Source organism: Anser brachyrhynchus (genome assembly GCF_964034855.1).
Source record: "Anser brachyrhynchus genome assembly, chromosome: 4".
In the NCBI taxonomy this organism is placed as follows: domain Eukaryota; kingdom Metazoa; phylum Chordata; class Aves; order Anseriformes; family Anatidae; genus Anser; species Anser brachyrhynchus.
Genome location: NC_137698.1, coordinates 20,962,225 through 20,978,949, shown reverse-complemented (window position 1 = coordinate 20,978,949; position 16,725 = coordinate 20,962,225). Strand labels below are relative to the sequence as shown.

At 36.8% G+C, this 16,725-nt stretch overlaps 2 protein-coding genes across 13 annotated transcripts in view; one reads left to right on the top strand and one right to left on the bottom strand.

Moving 5' to 3' along the window:
• The window catches only part of CFAP96 (cilia and flagella associated protein 96), a 92,331-nt gene that overhangs the window by 12,318 nt on the left and 63,288 nt on the right, over positions 1-16,725 (top strand). Inside the window, exon 9 of one of the 12 annotated variants that reach the window (XM_080591375.1) lies at positions 9,874-14,488. The exons of 9 other annotated variants lie outside the window; for them this stretch is intronic. The gene's annotated coding sequence lies outside the window, so the exon portion shown is untranslated. 2 more of the 12 variants (XM_080591376.1, XM_080591377.1) reach the window with 2 other exon arrangements.
• Positions 2,744-6,174, bottom strand: CCDC110 (coiled-coil domain containing 110; the record flags this gene model as incomplete). Its single annotated transcript, XM_080590168.1, has 1 exon — positions 2,744-6,174. The coding sequence occupies exon 1, from the start codon at positions 4,532-4,534 to the stop codon at positions 2,744-2,746; it is 1,791 nt and encodes a 596-aa protein (XP_080446294.1). The 5' UTR covers positions 4,535-6,174.

Below are 16,725 nucleotides of genomic sequence, written 5' to 3'. Positions count from 1 at the left end.
TAAAATACTAACTTATACAAGAATGTTGATGTTTTCTTTATCCAAAGACCTGTAACAGAATTCCTTCTTTCTTTTTTATACCTCATATTAGGTAATTGTACTGGTGCTGGCATCAGGTACTTTAGTGTCTCTTTGTACAAATTATAAGGACGAAATGTCATGTTCTTCATTGATAAACTTTGTAGGTACAGCATTCCTAGGTAGATTGATCTGCACTGTACTTCCTCCTAACTTGTTCTGATGTAGTACAGCTGATGAAGACTGCTCTGAAGTTTTACTTTATGTCCTTCTGCCTTTTCAATTTTTCTTTTGTGTTTCAGTAATCTTGTCATTCCCTAGCGAAATGAGGAAACGAGATTAAAATATATGGAGCTTTGTTTAAAAACAAAACAGCAACAACAACAAAAAAAAACATGACAACCCAGTCTGAGAAAATTTTTAGTGCATGTGAGCTAACCTTATCTGGTAATCACAGGACCAATTACTTCTTCTGATAATTCCCTGTCAGAAAATGTGTGGTTCCAGTGATCTAATGCCTGTTTCTAGTTAGGGCCACAATATGCTGTTTTAATACAAGTGACAATTGTTTTAATACAATAAGAGTTGGCTTCTTGGTAGTGCACTTCATTATGATGGTGGAATTTAGAACTTTCTTAAATTTCATTGCCAATTATCTGGGATAGGGAGGACATCAGATATTAAATCATTTTCATGATAACAGCTTCCCTTACAGTATAGATATAGCCAGTCACCTTTATAAATAATTCTTACAACAATTTAATAGTTACAGTTTGAAGCAACTTCATGTTTCTGTAAGCATCAAATGCAATTAAATGCCTGACCATCTACTCAGCAGCCCAAGTATTTATGTTTTAATGTCCTTATTGAATCTGTGTGTAGTGCAGAATAATAACAAAAATTTTGCCTATCTCCATTAAAAAACAATCAAATAATGTTTATATGTGTTTTGTATTTTAAAATGTTTTTACAGGAAAAGGCATTAAGAGGTAGACTTAGATCTTTAATGTATTTTTAGCTGTCCTGATACATATATCAATACTGTTACAAAAACATACTCTACATTTAGTGTGCTGTATTACAAACCAGACAAAAAATTGTTGTTTGTTGTTGTTGTTACAATTGCTATTTATGAATTATTGAAGAAATGGGAAGAAATGGATTACTTTTATGTAGTAACAATCTCTGAAGATACTGAGCTTGTACAGTGTTGTATTAGTAGAAAAGTGAAGATGAATAATTACCTCTAAGTCTGTTCTGGAAACACCAACAACTGTTTTACTGTTATGGATTTATTTATTAAGAAGGTAAAAAAAAATCCTTAAAAATGTAATAGAATAAAGAGAAATAGTGTTGTAGAGACATGACACACAGGTTACTTTAGCTTCATAGAATATTACATGCAATACTTTTGTGAAATTTCTTCCTCCCCCTGTTCCCGTGGCTGAGAAAATCAGATTATTTGTGCAGTGACTGTATCTAAGAGGCTAATTTTTGTGTCTTTTATAGCTATGACCATTCTCACTACGTTTACAATGAAAATGTTAAAGTTCACGTTTTAAGTAATAACCTTTCTATGTCAGTATCTAGCATAAAAAGGTAAAGGTATCTTGTGTTAATTGAACATAGACCAGAATTGAATGTCATCTAAAACATATGGAAACATAGGTGAAACTTAGGACTTCTTGCAGAATAAGCTCTGAAATGTGGCATGTACTAAACTGTTCAGCTAAAAAGGTTATTAATATTCCCTTCTGACACTGAAATCTTAGAGACAGAATTCCATCTCCTGTAAACTGTCACAGTTTTATTACATTTCTGTAGACTACTTATAATTGTGTAAGGATTTGCTCTTGTGAATCTGTGAAATTCAGCCAAGTATCAAAAGGAGGATACAGTTTTGAGAACTTAACAAAAAATGGAAATGACTGAGCATCATAATTGTAAATGTTTTTTTTAAAAAAACGTATTTTTATTACAATTTATTTGAAGCAATAGACTGTTATATATTATCAGGAATTGCCTGAAAAAAAAATATTGATTTATTTCTTTAAAAGGTGGAAGAAAGTACTCCAGAGTGTCTCCAGAAAATAGTAACAAAGACCCTTGAATCCCCAAGATTTATCATTTAAACGCCTGTCTAGAGTTCACTGCAGTCAAATGGAAAAATTCCCAAACTTTGTGTGCGCTTGAGCAATTCATTCATTCAGGTTTTGTTGTATAAGAATATATACATTCTGCACAATCTCTTTTTCAGAAGCCTTTTTATCCCTTAGCAACTTGCCCTAAGACTTAAAAACAGCAAAGCTACAATTTTTCTAGTTGAAACCTAATGTAGCGTACAATTCTAGTAATATGCTTACCAGAAAAATCAAATGAGAAGGACAAATTGTGTACTGCGATGTTAGAAAACAAAAATACTTAATTTAGAAAACAAAAAAATTGATAAGTTACTGCAAAACGAAGCTCTTACCTTGTGAAAGGTATTCCAGAGCTGCATACTGAGAATCCGGAATTTCTTTACAAATTCCATAGGAATATTCAGAACAGTCATCTTGCATGGTGCCAAAACTGGAATTGGGTGTCCTTTGTGCCCAGACTAGAGCTGTAGCTTGGCCTCGGAGATAAACGTAATCCTTATGCAAATGGTGGAATTCAAACTGTAATACATCTCTCTCATTTTCAATAGTCCACAGGTGATTTTCTAATATTAAGTGTTCTTCAATCAGTTTTCTAATGTCATTTTCATATTTGAAAACATCTTGTCTATGTTCCTGTAGTTTTTCTTAAGTAACTGATTTTCCTCTGTGATGTTTGTTATTACGGTTGATAACTTCTTGCATTCTCTGTTAGCAGTGGTCACGTTAGACTTCAAAAGATCAGTATCTGCTTTTGCATTTCTGAGTTCAGTCATAAGTTTCTTTTCTATATAATCTTTATCTGACTGGACTTTCTTAAAGTCCTTCAGCAGCATCTGTTTAGCATTAGAACATTCCTGCAGGCTCGTTTCAAGGTTAAGTTTCTTGTCTGCCAGTGTTTGCATTAATTGAAGATGAGTCTCCCGTTCAGATTTCATTGCAGTTTCTTTTTCCTTCATTTGTTGTATTTCATTCTGATTTCCTTCAAGCTCTTGCTCTAGGGAACTCTTTTCTTCTGTAAGCTGGGATATTTTTATCTCAAGTTTTTTATTTGTTTTGTGTACCATGGAGCATTCCTTTTGCAAGCACTCTAGCATTGCACTGAGCTTCCCTTTTTCACAGATAGCAGTAGTCATCTTTTCTTCTAATTTCTTGTTCCTAATTTGAAAATCATGTAGTGCCTGCATTGTTTGTTGGTTTCCATGATGGAGTTGACTCTTCTCTTCCTCAAGGATTATTTTCTGTTTCTGGAGTTCTTTACATTTTCTTAATAAGTTCTTTACTTCCTTAATACATTCCTTGTTGTCGTCTTGTGATTTAACCAACTGCTTTAGCATACTTTTCTTTTCTTTAGCTAAATGCTTAATTTGTATATCACAGTTTGATATTTTTTCTTTCAAAGACTGTATGGTAACAGCAAGAGGTTTGACTTTGTTCTTGAGAGCTAAATTTTCATTCTGAAGATCGTGTACTCTTTTTTGCAAATGCTCAGAATTTTTCAGAGACTTTTGCGATGCTTCAGTTTTCCCATCGTATTCAGAGGTTACTGTGATTTCACTCAACTTCTGATTTCCTAGCCTCGGTGGTGTCTGATTTAAAACAGTCAGTTGCTCTTTTTCTAGTTGCTTTTTGTGATCAAGCATTAGTAGCTTATCTTTCACCATTTTGGAGAAAGAATTAACCTGGAATCTGTCACCTTCACTTTTAAATTCTTTATGTACATTTTGGTTTTCAGATTCTGCTTTTTCATTGCACACTGTTGTAGGAGAAGAACCCCAAACATTGGCACTTTCAGAGTTTCTGTAAAATTCTTTAATAAAATGTAAGTGATTTTCTTTAAGTGGAGCTAAAGTAATATGTGATTCATTTAAAGAGGTAACAGTTTCTGCAACTTCTTTTAAGTTATTTAATTTTTCTCTGTGTAAAAAGACAGATTTTTCTGTATTCTGTGCTAGCGAATCTGAGTCAGTACTGACTGACTTCCAAAATTCTTGTTTCAGCAACTTGGTTGTATAGTTAGTATCATCTGTTTTATGAAATTCTTTCCCATATTTGGGAGAAGGTACAGGAAGTTTAGATTTACTCCAAATTACCTTCTCCTGGGCAGCATTCAACCTTTCTGTCTCCAGATCAGTGCCAGATACCAAATGTCCACATTTATATTCATTCTTCATTGCAGGTAACCTTTTGTTTCCAAGCAGATCTTCTGACTGTTCAACCTTTTCAGTGGCTGTATTTTGCAGTGAAATCCTATGTGAACTTTTTATGTCACTGACCACATTTACAGGATTGGAATGTGCTTCCACATGCTCCTCAGAACAGGGTTGTTGGTCATGGTGAACTTTTCTCTTAGAAGACGGCGCTTTGGGATTTTCCATAGGCTACCCCACAACATTAAAAACAAATGTACAAAAAACTATCATACTGTAAGAACTGTGAAACATTGCTGTACTGGAAGCATAAGACAACTAAGCTGTTAATATCAAGGCACTTCTCAACCAAGACTTGTACAATTTTATCTCCGTGAATGCCATTTACCCTTTAAAAGAACATAAATAGTTTTCATGGGCCTTATTTAATTCAGTACTGGGCTTTGGAGCAGGTATAACATACTGAGTAAGTGTCTTAAATCGATTAAGTATATTTCAAGCAAAGGAAGGATGACCTAAAGAGACTATAGCTTGTTTCTGATTAATTTGTCATCCCAGTTAGTTTGAAAGAAGGGCAAACTGGATTTACACAAAATAGAGGCAGAAATAGGTTTTATGTATAGGAGAGGAACAGTATTTATTCCCTTTCTTCATTTCTCTCTTTTCGCTCCTTGGCTCTGTCTGTTACACTATAGGCTTTGTATTGCATTCCATATCCAGTGTAAATAGTCCAAACGAATATGGGGAAGATCAAGCTACCATTTTATCTGTGCAGAAAAGAAACCGAACTGTAATCATAATGGGTTGGACAGAACAGTATATGTATCTGTGGCTTCTCAGGAAAAAAAAAAATTGTTATTTTTTGTACCCAGATTTCCCTTTGGGTTATTTTCCAAAAACCACGTAATTCTCAAATCCAAAATCCATCTAAAGAATAAGTTGTTTGTCAGTAAAAATTGTTAAACATACCAGAGATGCATCACTTGCTGTGCAAGTCATCAAAATCTTGTCTGATGTACATACTGTAGTTTTCATTTCAAATATATTTTTATTTAGTATCTCACTGATTTTATACTGTACCTGAAAGAGATTGAGATTGTTTATAGAAAAATGTAGAAGTATTTGACTTTCCAAAAATATGCTATTAATTAGGAAGTTCTCTCCTGGGATGGACAGACTGGATGAAAGTGGGGTGTAGGAATATGGAATTGTGTATAACGAGCAAAGTGTAAAGCTAAATGTCCTTCCTATGTCAAATCTTTAGCTTTTATATAATGAATCAGATAAAATGATGACAGAAGAATTCTTCTGTAAGGGTGGCTTAGTGTTCTGTGAAACATGACAGTTTACAACAATGGAGTAGGTTCTGCTGTCTACTGACAATGACAAGGTGAAATTAACTTCCTTGAAAACAACAGAGCTTCCTTGAGTTTATAGTAGTACAAATTAGAGAAAGATCCTTCCTTTTTTGTTTCCCTTGAACTCAGTTTTGTTCTTCCTCTTTGTTTTTCTAAGATTTTCTAAGCCCTCAAATACTACTATAACTAAGAAAGAGCAAGAACCTTGAAGTGAAATTATTTTATCAGTGAACAGATGATGTAAATGTATACTTACTGTACATAAGAATATAAAAGACCTAAGGCCATATCTGAAAATGCAGGAATTGGTGTTTATATTTTAAGAGCATTTCTGTTCTTTTACCATGTTAATATGCTCCAGAGTCTGTTGCCGAAGTGTCTGAACTGATTTCAGCTGTTGTTGAAGAACCTAAAATGTAGAAAATAAATGTCAGAAAACTGGTAGGTAGTTACCTATTTTTTTAAATATTGAAATGAATTAGGTTATTTTCTCAGTTTAACTCATGTTCATTTTCTAGTTCTAAGATTGTTTTCATCCTGCCTGAGTCAACAAGAGTTCATCAAATGGTTCTTTTACCATTCAACAGCCATTTAGAAAATTATTTGCAATACTGGAAGGATTTCAGCATCATTCTTCCTGGACAGTTGCTCACATCACAGAAAGCACTGTCATATCTGGCATCACTTTGCACCTTTGTCTTTGCTGAGACCAAATGTGTTTACATTAGAATTCATACTCCAGTTCCAAAGATCATCTTTTGGTTTAGACTGACATGTACTGGTTGGACAACATAAGCAAGCTGGACTGTCTCTTGGCCTAGTGAAGGGAGAAGCCCTGGTGTTCTATATTAACAGAACTAATCTTAGCTAAGCTCTAATGACTTAAAAGTGCTTTAAAATAAATAGTGCAAATGCTTCACAAAGATCAAAAAATGTTTTTCTGAATGAATCATTATGAGGTCACAGGAATTCAGAAACTCAGTGAAAACCTTAGCTAAAGGAATGAACCTGTGCATAGAGCAAAACATGTAGTTTTCTATGTATTCTGCTTTGGAAGAAAATTCTCCGCAACATAAAAGAGGAGAAAAAGGGGCAGGTAGAGAATACTGTACATCCCGTACCTGAGTTATGTGACTATACTGCTATTAAAAGCAAAACCAACCTACTTTGCTAGTCAGTATCCAAATGGAAATTGTAGTTTGAAAGTATGCTGTCAATTTCAAAATACTTCAGCAAATTACATCAGTTAAAAAAAATATCGTTAGAGAATGACAGCTCCTATGGTCTTCAGTCTGAATACAGTTTATAAGTATACTGAAGCAATCGATCAGTCACTGTATTTGTATTTATGTTCATATTAACTAGTTCACACATAAAGACCAATACAAAAGAGACTAGCTTTGAATTAGATAACTCTGTGAACACTGAGATTTAACACTTCATCCTAGCAGCTCCTGTGAACTTGAAGTAAGGCATCTTTGATCAGTAGCTAGCCTGAGCTACTCCTGTTGCTCTGGTGAAGTCTGGTACAGGCCAGTTTGCCAGCAGAGGTTTGGGCATTCTGACAGGCACATCTGTGTACTTAAATAAATGCACCATATGGGAATCATGCTAGCTAAGACTGTCTTTACATCCAGTCATCCTGTTCCTGTCTGCAGACAGAATCAAATCTGCTTATTTCGAGGGCTGTTTGCGGGTGAATTGGATCTTCTACTCCTGTTGTATGATTACCTGCAAATAAAAAAGACATTTCTACAGTTAGCACTGCTTGATGTTCACAGGAAGAGCTGTTTCAAATCTAGACATCAAGGGAAAAGGGAGAAAACTTAGCCCTGCAGAGGCCGAGGAAGGGTGTAAGAGCTTTTTTCTTCTGCTGTTGGTGTTCTCAGCCCTGCTGCAGTCCCTGGCACAGGATGGGAACACATGCAGGTGAATTAGTGTCTGGAGAACCTCTGAGGAAGAGGCCCAAGGCTCCAGCAGGGAGAATACCTCTTTGAAAGAGATGAAGCAACCATTGCAAAACACGTACCTTGGGGGACTTGTGTCACCACCATGCTAGTCAGGTGTGAGGGGTGGCCCCAGGACGAGGTGGGATAGCCCTTCGTTCCGGTGCAGAGACCCAGCGGTACAGTTTTTCCTCCCTCTGGAGGCTGCCTTGGCCTGCACCATCCCCCACCTCCTATGTGAGGAGGAGGAGGAAGGCTGGTGCAGCCCGCTGGTCCCCCTGCGGTCCCGATGCAGTGCGGCGTGTCGTGGCAGTGACATCACAGTTCTCAGGGAGAGTGTGGTGACACAGCATGGTGCCACCCCCCTGGGTGCTCCATCCCACCGTGGTGCCGCTATGGCTTCCGCTCAGGCCTCCCCTCTGTGGTGGCAGAGCAAGGCCACCATTTCCTTCACCAACAACCAGGGCCTCCGACAAGGGGCAGAGGAAGGCCTGTTTTCAGGCGCTGTTCCTGCCCCGTTGCCCCTGTGATGGCGGCTGCCTACTTGGCATGGCAGCCCTCATGCGTCTGAAGGCAGCAGGGCACCTGGGGGGATCAGCTCCGGGGGACCTCGGGGGAATGTCACCCCGCGTCCAGTGCTTCCTTCCTTGTGTTTTGTTTTGGAGTTTCTTTTTAATTCTTGCTGCAGACACCTCCCTGGGTTGTCAATGTAAGTGGGTGGCCTCGCTCTGCTATGGTCACACTTGTGATACATGTTCTTGTCTTTTACGTTTTTGAAGTAATATTCTGTTGTGCATTGTTTAAATTGTGTGAGTGTAGTTTTATCCTTCCAGGAAAAAATAAAAAGTTTCCCTATCAAAATAAGTGGAGCTCCTAACACATGTATGAACAATATTCATTGTGTTTTCCATGCTTGAGGTAGTAAAGCAGACATTCACTATGAATCACTTGTATTCATGTGAGTAGAGTCATTAAAAGACTGGTTTTGTAATTAAATGACTCAGGACGGTTAGACACAGATTGTTAAACTGTGTTACTTCTCATAAAGCACCTGTAAGGCTAACAAATGTGGGAAACCTTTGCTAAAGCAACTAAAACCGTATATAATTGACATTCTTTTGGGAAGCAACACTACGAGAGGTAAAGTCTTTTCTCAATTGTAACTCTCATCTATGTCAGGGTTTTGAGTTAATGCTTGTATAACAGTTAATTGGCAAAGCATATTTTTTTAAACTCTATTGCATAAAAACTGGTAGAATTTGTCTATGAAAGATTAAGTTCAACCCGGATTGTTTTATTTTGTGCTCAAATTGTGTGTAGTTACTTCTTTCAAGATTTTTTTTAATAGGGAAAGAATAAGTGGATGAAATATGTAGCATATATATTTCTTAACCAGCTTTAGCAGTGGGAGATGTTGAAGAAAATTCTGAATTTTTTAATATTCACCCCAGGGGCTTGTTGGTCAGTCTTTATGCTAGAAGTTTGCATATGTGCTTACAGCTTTGGAAGAATATAGTCCAACAGTCTGACACAAATGCATTGGTAATGGTATATTTGAACATTGTTTTGGAAGGATAGTTTACGATTATGGATAGATGACAAAAGAGTCACATGGGGATTGTGGCTCCTAGTCCTTGAGAGTGGCATAGCTGTAATATTCAAAGTTTTCAGGCTCTCCAAATATTTCTAACATGTTTTTGCAGAAGTACAAAGTTAGTGAACCCTTTTACACCTGTTGAGGGACAGCTGAAGAGTTTAGTGGCTGGAATTAGTCCAGCAGTATTACACAATAGCAAGAAATGTAAATCTTATATTTAGCTACTTACTCTCCAACCCAGAAATATATTTTTTCTCATTTTTATGGCATCATAAGGGTAAAAATAAGTTTAGGCTTATGTTAATAATCTGGAACATAAAATCTGTCCCTGTAATCTTTCCCCCAATTATTATTTTTTGATATTATTCTAACATTACTGACAGTGTTGTCATCAGAGGTGTTTATTCAGTACTATTCTCTGAACTGGAATCAGAACCTTTTACTAGGAGCCACTGCTGGAGGACTTGGTCCTTAAAGTGTTGGGAATAGCTTTTTAACAGTTAATGATTTTAATTTTTGAATCAGGCATTTCAACTTGTCCTTCAGCTATGCTAGCAAATCAAGTAAGACGTTCTCACATTGGGCTGCTTTATCAAAAATAACTTACAAAATGTTTGTATGTTTGTTTTTTTTTTAAAAAAAAACTATTTGCCATAAAAAATCCAGATGATATCAAGAAGCTTTGCTGCCAAGTAGTGCAAGAGGGAGAAGAATGAAGGTGGTGCAAGAAAAAAGTATAATTTTCAAGCTGAGCTCTTTCATGATTCTGGTATAAGCCATCCAAATTGTGGTATTTTCTCAGAATATTGAATCTTTGTTAATGAAGATAGAATCATTAAGATCAGTGAGTTCTCCCACTGGTCCAGGTAGGGCTATATTCAACAAGTCAAGTTAGTATTACCAGGAGTCTCTGTGTGAGTCTCAGTCAGCAAGAGAATAAGTCCAGTGGCATAGTATCCATTTAAAGACCAAGGAAAGATACTAAATAACGAAACCAAAGCTACACCAGAAAAAGAACATTTACTTGGAAGTTTCTTCATGGTATGCTGTTGCCTATTTGCACCATCAGAGGGTGTGTTGTGCTCTAGAGACTGTACTTGGTATATCTGCATTGTGATCTTCCTGGAATCCTGAAAAGCCAGTGAGAACAGTAAGGACAACCACAAAAGCCTTCTGGAGCTGTCAGTTCCTGTTTGCAGTTTAATAAACAAGGTCAGCTGTTTGAGAGCTGAAAAGAAAAGCTTCTGAAATAGAAATGGTTGGTCCCAAATTTGACACATGTGGAGAAGGTATGGAAGTCTTCACCCGGAAACAATAACATTATAAAATTCTGATGTACATGTTTATCTTAAACAAGACCAATACCTTGTTTTGTTTAGAAATAAACAACACTGTATACTTCATTTTATATAAACAAATACCCAGACATTGACCCATGAGAATTCCTCTGTATTTATCCAGCAAGAAAAACAATGAAAAATAACAGAATAAACAAACTGTTCTTTTCGTATTTCTTAAGCAATGTGCAAGAAAACTTTCCAGTGCAGAAAGAAGTCCCAGGAAGTTAAACTGTACAGAATCAGAGAAAACAGCAGCGGGCCATTAGGTTTGGCTGCAAATGAGGTGTTGGTTTAGCTAGTTAGAGTTTGACAGTTCTGTGTTAGCAGTCAACGGGGATATTCCATCCTTCTGTCCATCCTGTCATGAGCTCTTTTCTATGATATTTTAGTTACCTGTTTTTGAGATAAAGACTGACCTAGATTGTGAGCTCCAACACAACAGACTCATTAAAAACACCAAAAAAATATTGAATAAGAGATGTAGAGGGGAAAGAAACTGAAAAACAGAGGAAGCAGCAAGAGACAAGAGCAGCAAGTAAAAATACAGTGCACCAGAAATGCAGTAATGAGTGGATTAAATTCAGGAATCACTGAAAAGTAAAACAAGGAAAGGAACAGTCAGGATTCTGCAAATTTGTTTATGAGTATGCAGCTACCTGAGTAAGGACAAATCACTTAGTTATGAGGTTGTTTTACTGAGTTTGGGGAATAATGTGATCTTTGAAGAAAAGCAAACAAACAAGACTTTCAAAAGATATCAATTTTATAGGACATTTAAAATATGAAGACATTTACAAAGCAGTTGGGCTACCTTGGTAGAACTGATGGAATACATACTTCAGCATCAAATTTTAATGGTGATTAGAGAGTATAAAATGGGGAAAATGTGTGGTAGGAGAAGCCTTGAGTTTGCTTTAAAAATGACATTTTGGAATTTTCTAGGCTTCAAAAATATATTGGGTTGCAATTTGGGGAAAGAAATTGGAAAACAAAATCTAATGAAATATTCAGGGATAAAGCAAAGTAAAAATTATAAGGAGAAAAGGATGTGATGCAAACAGCAGTATTGTAGGGAAGAGCTAGGCATGCACTTAATGGAAGTAAATAAATGCAGTGCCCCATCAGTATGTGCTAGAGCAAAAAACCATAAAAGAGCCAGAAAAAGATACAGTGCAAACCTATAAGGAAATGAAGTAGTGTTCTTCATGCTGTGTCTCAAGGGTAACTTGAATACCACTCAGCTGCCTGTGTTCTCCCATGACTTGGCTCAGAGACTCTTCAGAGACCTTGCCAGACCAGGACTTCTGTGGCCACCAAGGCAGGAACAGGGCAGAAATCTCTCAGCTGAGCCCTCATTGTGTAGTCCCAATCTTTGCGTATGGTGGTGGAGATCCCCTTTGTGCCCTAGAAGAGGTTTTTGGCGTTAGTTTCTGAATGGGACTTAGTGGATGCTGGTATGCTTGTGCAGCCCACTTCCTTTATCCCCCACTGCTTGCCCCAGGAGCTGAGGGCTGATGACCAGGACTTTTTAGTCTGGGAAGTGTTACAACAGGTGAATGCAATACCTGATGTTACGTTAAGGAGTTTGGTTAAAAAATGGGTTGTGTGATGAAAGTGTGTAATTAGTCGCGTCACGTGAACATAATTTCTGCTTTGTGATTAGGTGAATTGTATATTGAGTTAAAACCTAATATTGAAAAGAAGTAAATTGTAACTACTTTTCGACAAAGAGTACCAATTCCAGGCCTCAGGAAGAGAATCTGAGCTATAGAACAAATTCCAATAAATGAGGAGGATCAATTTCAAAAGGTCTTTATTGTATAAATGTGTGTATAGAGTAATTGTTTCTGGTGAGGTTACTTCTTTGTTTATAAAGTCATTTACTAGACAAGAGGAGATGAAGAGAAGGGATGGAAGAATTCCTTAGGTCTCTGCGCAAACAAGCGGAAAGTAAGCATCTTTTGTGTACCAACTTCTTGATTCTTCGTTTAACTGTGAACATCTAAAACTCCAATAATTAGAAAAATCTAGGTTTGTATTGGGTTAAAACATTCTTCTTCAGGGGAAAGGAAAGCATTGTATGTTGTGTGAGTGTTTTGCCTGGTTCTTATCCGAGATGTTGAGCTAAGCAGGGTAAAGAAACCTTTGGACAGACTGCTGTCCTCCTAATTTGCAATATCCAGTGCCAACCTGTCTTAAGACTGTATGGCTCAAGTTTTTATAGACGCAGGAATCTTCTTAGGGAAATCTGGGTTAAACATGAACAGCTGATTAAATGTGTCTGTCCTCCTAAATATGACAGAAATGTTAAAATCAGCTACAGGGACAGCTGTTACCTCTTGATTATTGTGAGACGATGAGTGGATGCGTTCCATGAACCTTTGAACAGGTGCATCCTAGACAGGTTTATTAAAACACTACAGCAGTAACTATTCAAGTATGCAAGGCATTAGGATCTGATGTGGTGATCACAGAGATAGACTCGATTAAATACTTGAAGATGTCACTTTGGTTCTCTAACTTGAGAGGCGACATGTAAATCAGTTTCTATCATTTGTTTAAACTGGCATCTTTCAGGGAGGTCTGAGGTATCGGGGCAGATTCATTTAAGACATAAACTCAAAAGGAGATTATTTATTCACTGCTGTGCCAAACTTGGTGAATTTTATGGATGTAACTACTGTATTGCCCTAATTCATTGTTTACTGTGCGTCCAGTACCCTCTGTTCTTGCTATGTAAATTAAGATGTAAGGTTAGACTTTTTTTTTCCTGACCTTGGAATTAAGGGAAAAAAAGAGCTTGTCCTACTTTTGGATTAATATATTTTGTTTTGTAATACGGTGGGAAGATGTGTTTGAGCCCTTTCAGCATTTAGGAGGAAAGGCTGTTTTTGGAAGATTTAACTGCCATGAAAATCCTTTTGGCAAACAGCAATGAGATCCAGTGCAACACTGCTGTCTGAATGCCTCGGAGGCTTTGCTTTTTTCCTTTACCTGCCACAGTAGAATCAGCTCATCTGTCCAGGTGCTACCACTATAATGCATATTTTACTCAATCCTTACTTTGCCTAAAGCAGGGCAATGGCTGATACTATTTTATGGTAACAGTCTTCAAAAGCCCCGTCTCCATTCAGTTGTGACCTTCAAAGGACAGCCTTTTTGTCACAGGGGTGTTAGGACTCTTCATACACACTTCATAACGGCACTTATCTCATTAGAGTGAGAATGGAAAAGGCTGGACGAATTATGAGAAGAAATAACATTTTTAGAATTTATCCTTCCTGTTGTGTTTTTCCCCTTCTATACTGTAACCCCCTTTTCTGCTTAGTCTGGATTTGAACCCGTGGGGTAGCAATTATTTGTTCTCTGTACAGTGCCTGATACAGTTGGGCCATATTTGAGTGTTCTTGCAATACATGCTTTTCTTATAAATAATAAAATAAGGTAGGTGCTGGAAGAATCTCACTTTGAAAGAATTATACTTCTCACTTCATACATCCTATTTAGGTATAGTTTTGAACTGGCTCACCTAAAGAGGTACAAGAGCTAAAGCAGTGAACAGGAATGCTTTCTGTATAAGTGACTGTAGTTTTGAAAGTGGTGGTATTCCTGCACTGAAAATAAAAGGAAATTAAAGGAATTTGCAAGAGTAAAACAGCAGAAAGAGATGTAATTCTTGAAATTAATTAAAAAAAATATTAAAATGTCTTGGTTAAGCTCTTCATTATTTTAGTTTTTACACGTTCACAGCTTTCTTAAATGTGCAAGCTGTAGATGTGTTACACGTCCAGTCTTAGCAAAGTATAGAAATGGAAATAATCATGAAACTGCCAATTAGAGAAATTTCACTGAGAAATATGATTACTAAAAAGATAGCATTCATTTATAATGAGTATGTTGAATGAGTGCTACACACAAACTGAATAGTCAAGATACGGAAAGTATATTTTACCTGTAAGTAGACTGAAAGATAAACTAATTGTCATGTGCGCAGTCATGGCTTCTCTTTCAGATTATTCTTCCTCAATGAAAACTACCTATGCCTGTGGTTTGTGTATCTGCACAACCTACAGGCACCTTGTAACTCTACTGCTGCTCAGCTGCTGCTCTGAAACTTGGATTCGTTTCTACGTGCAAAGGGACTAAATGTTACTGTGCCTTGTGGCAACATGTAGGGAGTTGCTAGTGACACCCTACAGGTTTTGTGTGATGCCATGAACAACTTTGCTCTTTGTCATAATAGAGTAACATTTTTATTTTTTTTTGTCTTGAATGGGCTGAAACAGTTTGCCTGCATGTATTACTTGCGTTTTTTGTTTTAGCCATTGAACATATTGGTCCAGCCACTTCTCTGTAGTGTACGTGGTCTAATTAATATTTAACTTTTTATAGGCTGCTGGATGAGCAGGATAATTAAAAACCTCTTAAATCAGGAATATACTAAAAAGATTTTTTTTTCAAAAAAAATCGTTTTACACAGAATGTGATGGATAAAAATCTGTTACTGAGTGATATCTGGAAAAGGAAAAGCCAAAGCTGTCAAAAGCTTGCAAGAGATTTTTCCTCTTGCTCAGAATCCTCCTTATGTTTACTAAATATTTTGTCTTCTGAGTAATGAACAATAATCATTAACGTCTCTACAGTTTTCTGTGTTCCTGAAGTTGGCACTCCAACACAGCTGTAATTTTGCCAGCAAAGCTTTCTTTAAAGCTTTATTTTGGACAACTGTCCTTAGCCTGTGCCATCAAGAATTTTTTTTCAGGGTAATATAATATACAATCTTTCAAGACTGTCCTAAAACCTTTAGCAGTCTTTGGATCATGCCCTGGTGTGGGGAGAGCAGGGATTTGGCAGGCTGAGTGTAACTGAAAGCACTCAGTATGCTAAGACAAATGTGCGCTCTACCAGATCTGGAAACAAACCCCTTTGTGAACTTTGGTGTTGTGTTGTGTAGATGGTATTACTTACCAAGCATGCACTGTGAAGACAGGATCCTACTTGGTGGTGCCACAGAACAATTGAATGTGTGCTGAAGAGTTGTAGTACGCATTTTACTTTAAAACTTCGTATTTTAAGGAAAAGGAATAATCTGCTTATGGAAAATTCTTGTTAACTTCTAAAAGAAACTATCTGGATAGCTTGTTTGGATGTGAGGAGCTAAAAAAAAAGAAACACAAAAGGGCAAAACTACAGAATGTGGCTGCCTTTAAGAGAAAATTCACTAGGTATATGTCAACAAACATGTTTTGTTTACCACTGTTTTATTCATGAAAATATGAAATCACTAGGTAAATGATAACTTTATCCTTGTGAAAAAGCCCCTCTAAAGTAGAGTTTGATTCAGATGCCTGTATATTACATGCAGGTCAGATCTGTACCCAAGAGTACAGTCATTTCCTTTTACATGATTTATAGAAATTTGAACCAAAATTCTGGAGCACATCATCTTGAGGAAAGTTCTTGAGCAAACCGGCCCAAATTCTGCAGACTGGATCTATCCCTAGTTTTAAACACAGTCAGTAATTTTATTTCTGTTAAGAAGCTTTTTATCTATGAAAGTTGCAAGGGAAGCTTCAGGATGTGTCTGCATTAGCAGGCAGCATGGTGCAGTAGGGGCAGATGTTGGTGCTGAGGACATGGCAACTCCATAATATGTGGTTCAGGGAGGGCTTATTTAGGTCTAATATCATTGTGTGGACTGCATTCCCATTAGTGGTTGGTGTGCATTAGCAGAGATTCTCTTCTAGTTGAATTTCGTCATAAGGGAAATCATTGTGCATGCACTTTGGTGGGCGATGTGAACCAAAATGCAGTGAGTGGGAATGAGGAGGGATTTACTTTCAATAGCACACTTGTGATCTGACCAGAAGTGTTAGTGCAATTTTTAAGTGGTGGAATGTGGTTGAAAACCTGAAAGGGTTATTGAGTTATGGAAAAAGCATAGATTCTTTAATTACTTTAATGAGCTTTTGAAGTTTCAGATTGTTGGTAACACTTCAGCATTACGTAAGAGACTAAAAGCATTCATCTTGGAACAATGGATACAAAAGCACCCTATAAACTAATCTGTGTGTGTTCAGATGCAATTCTTATCTTGCTCATTTGGAGAATTACAATTTCATGTAATTCAAGTTTTTACTGTCAATTCAGTAATTCAGTAAATTCAGTAAAAAAATTC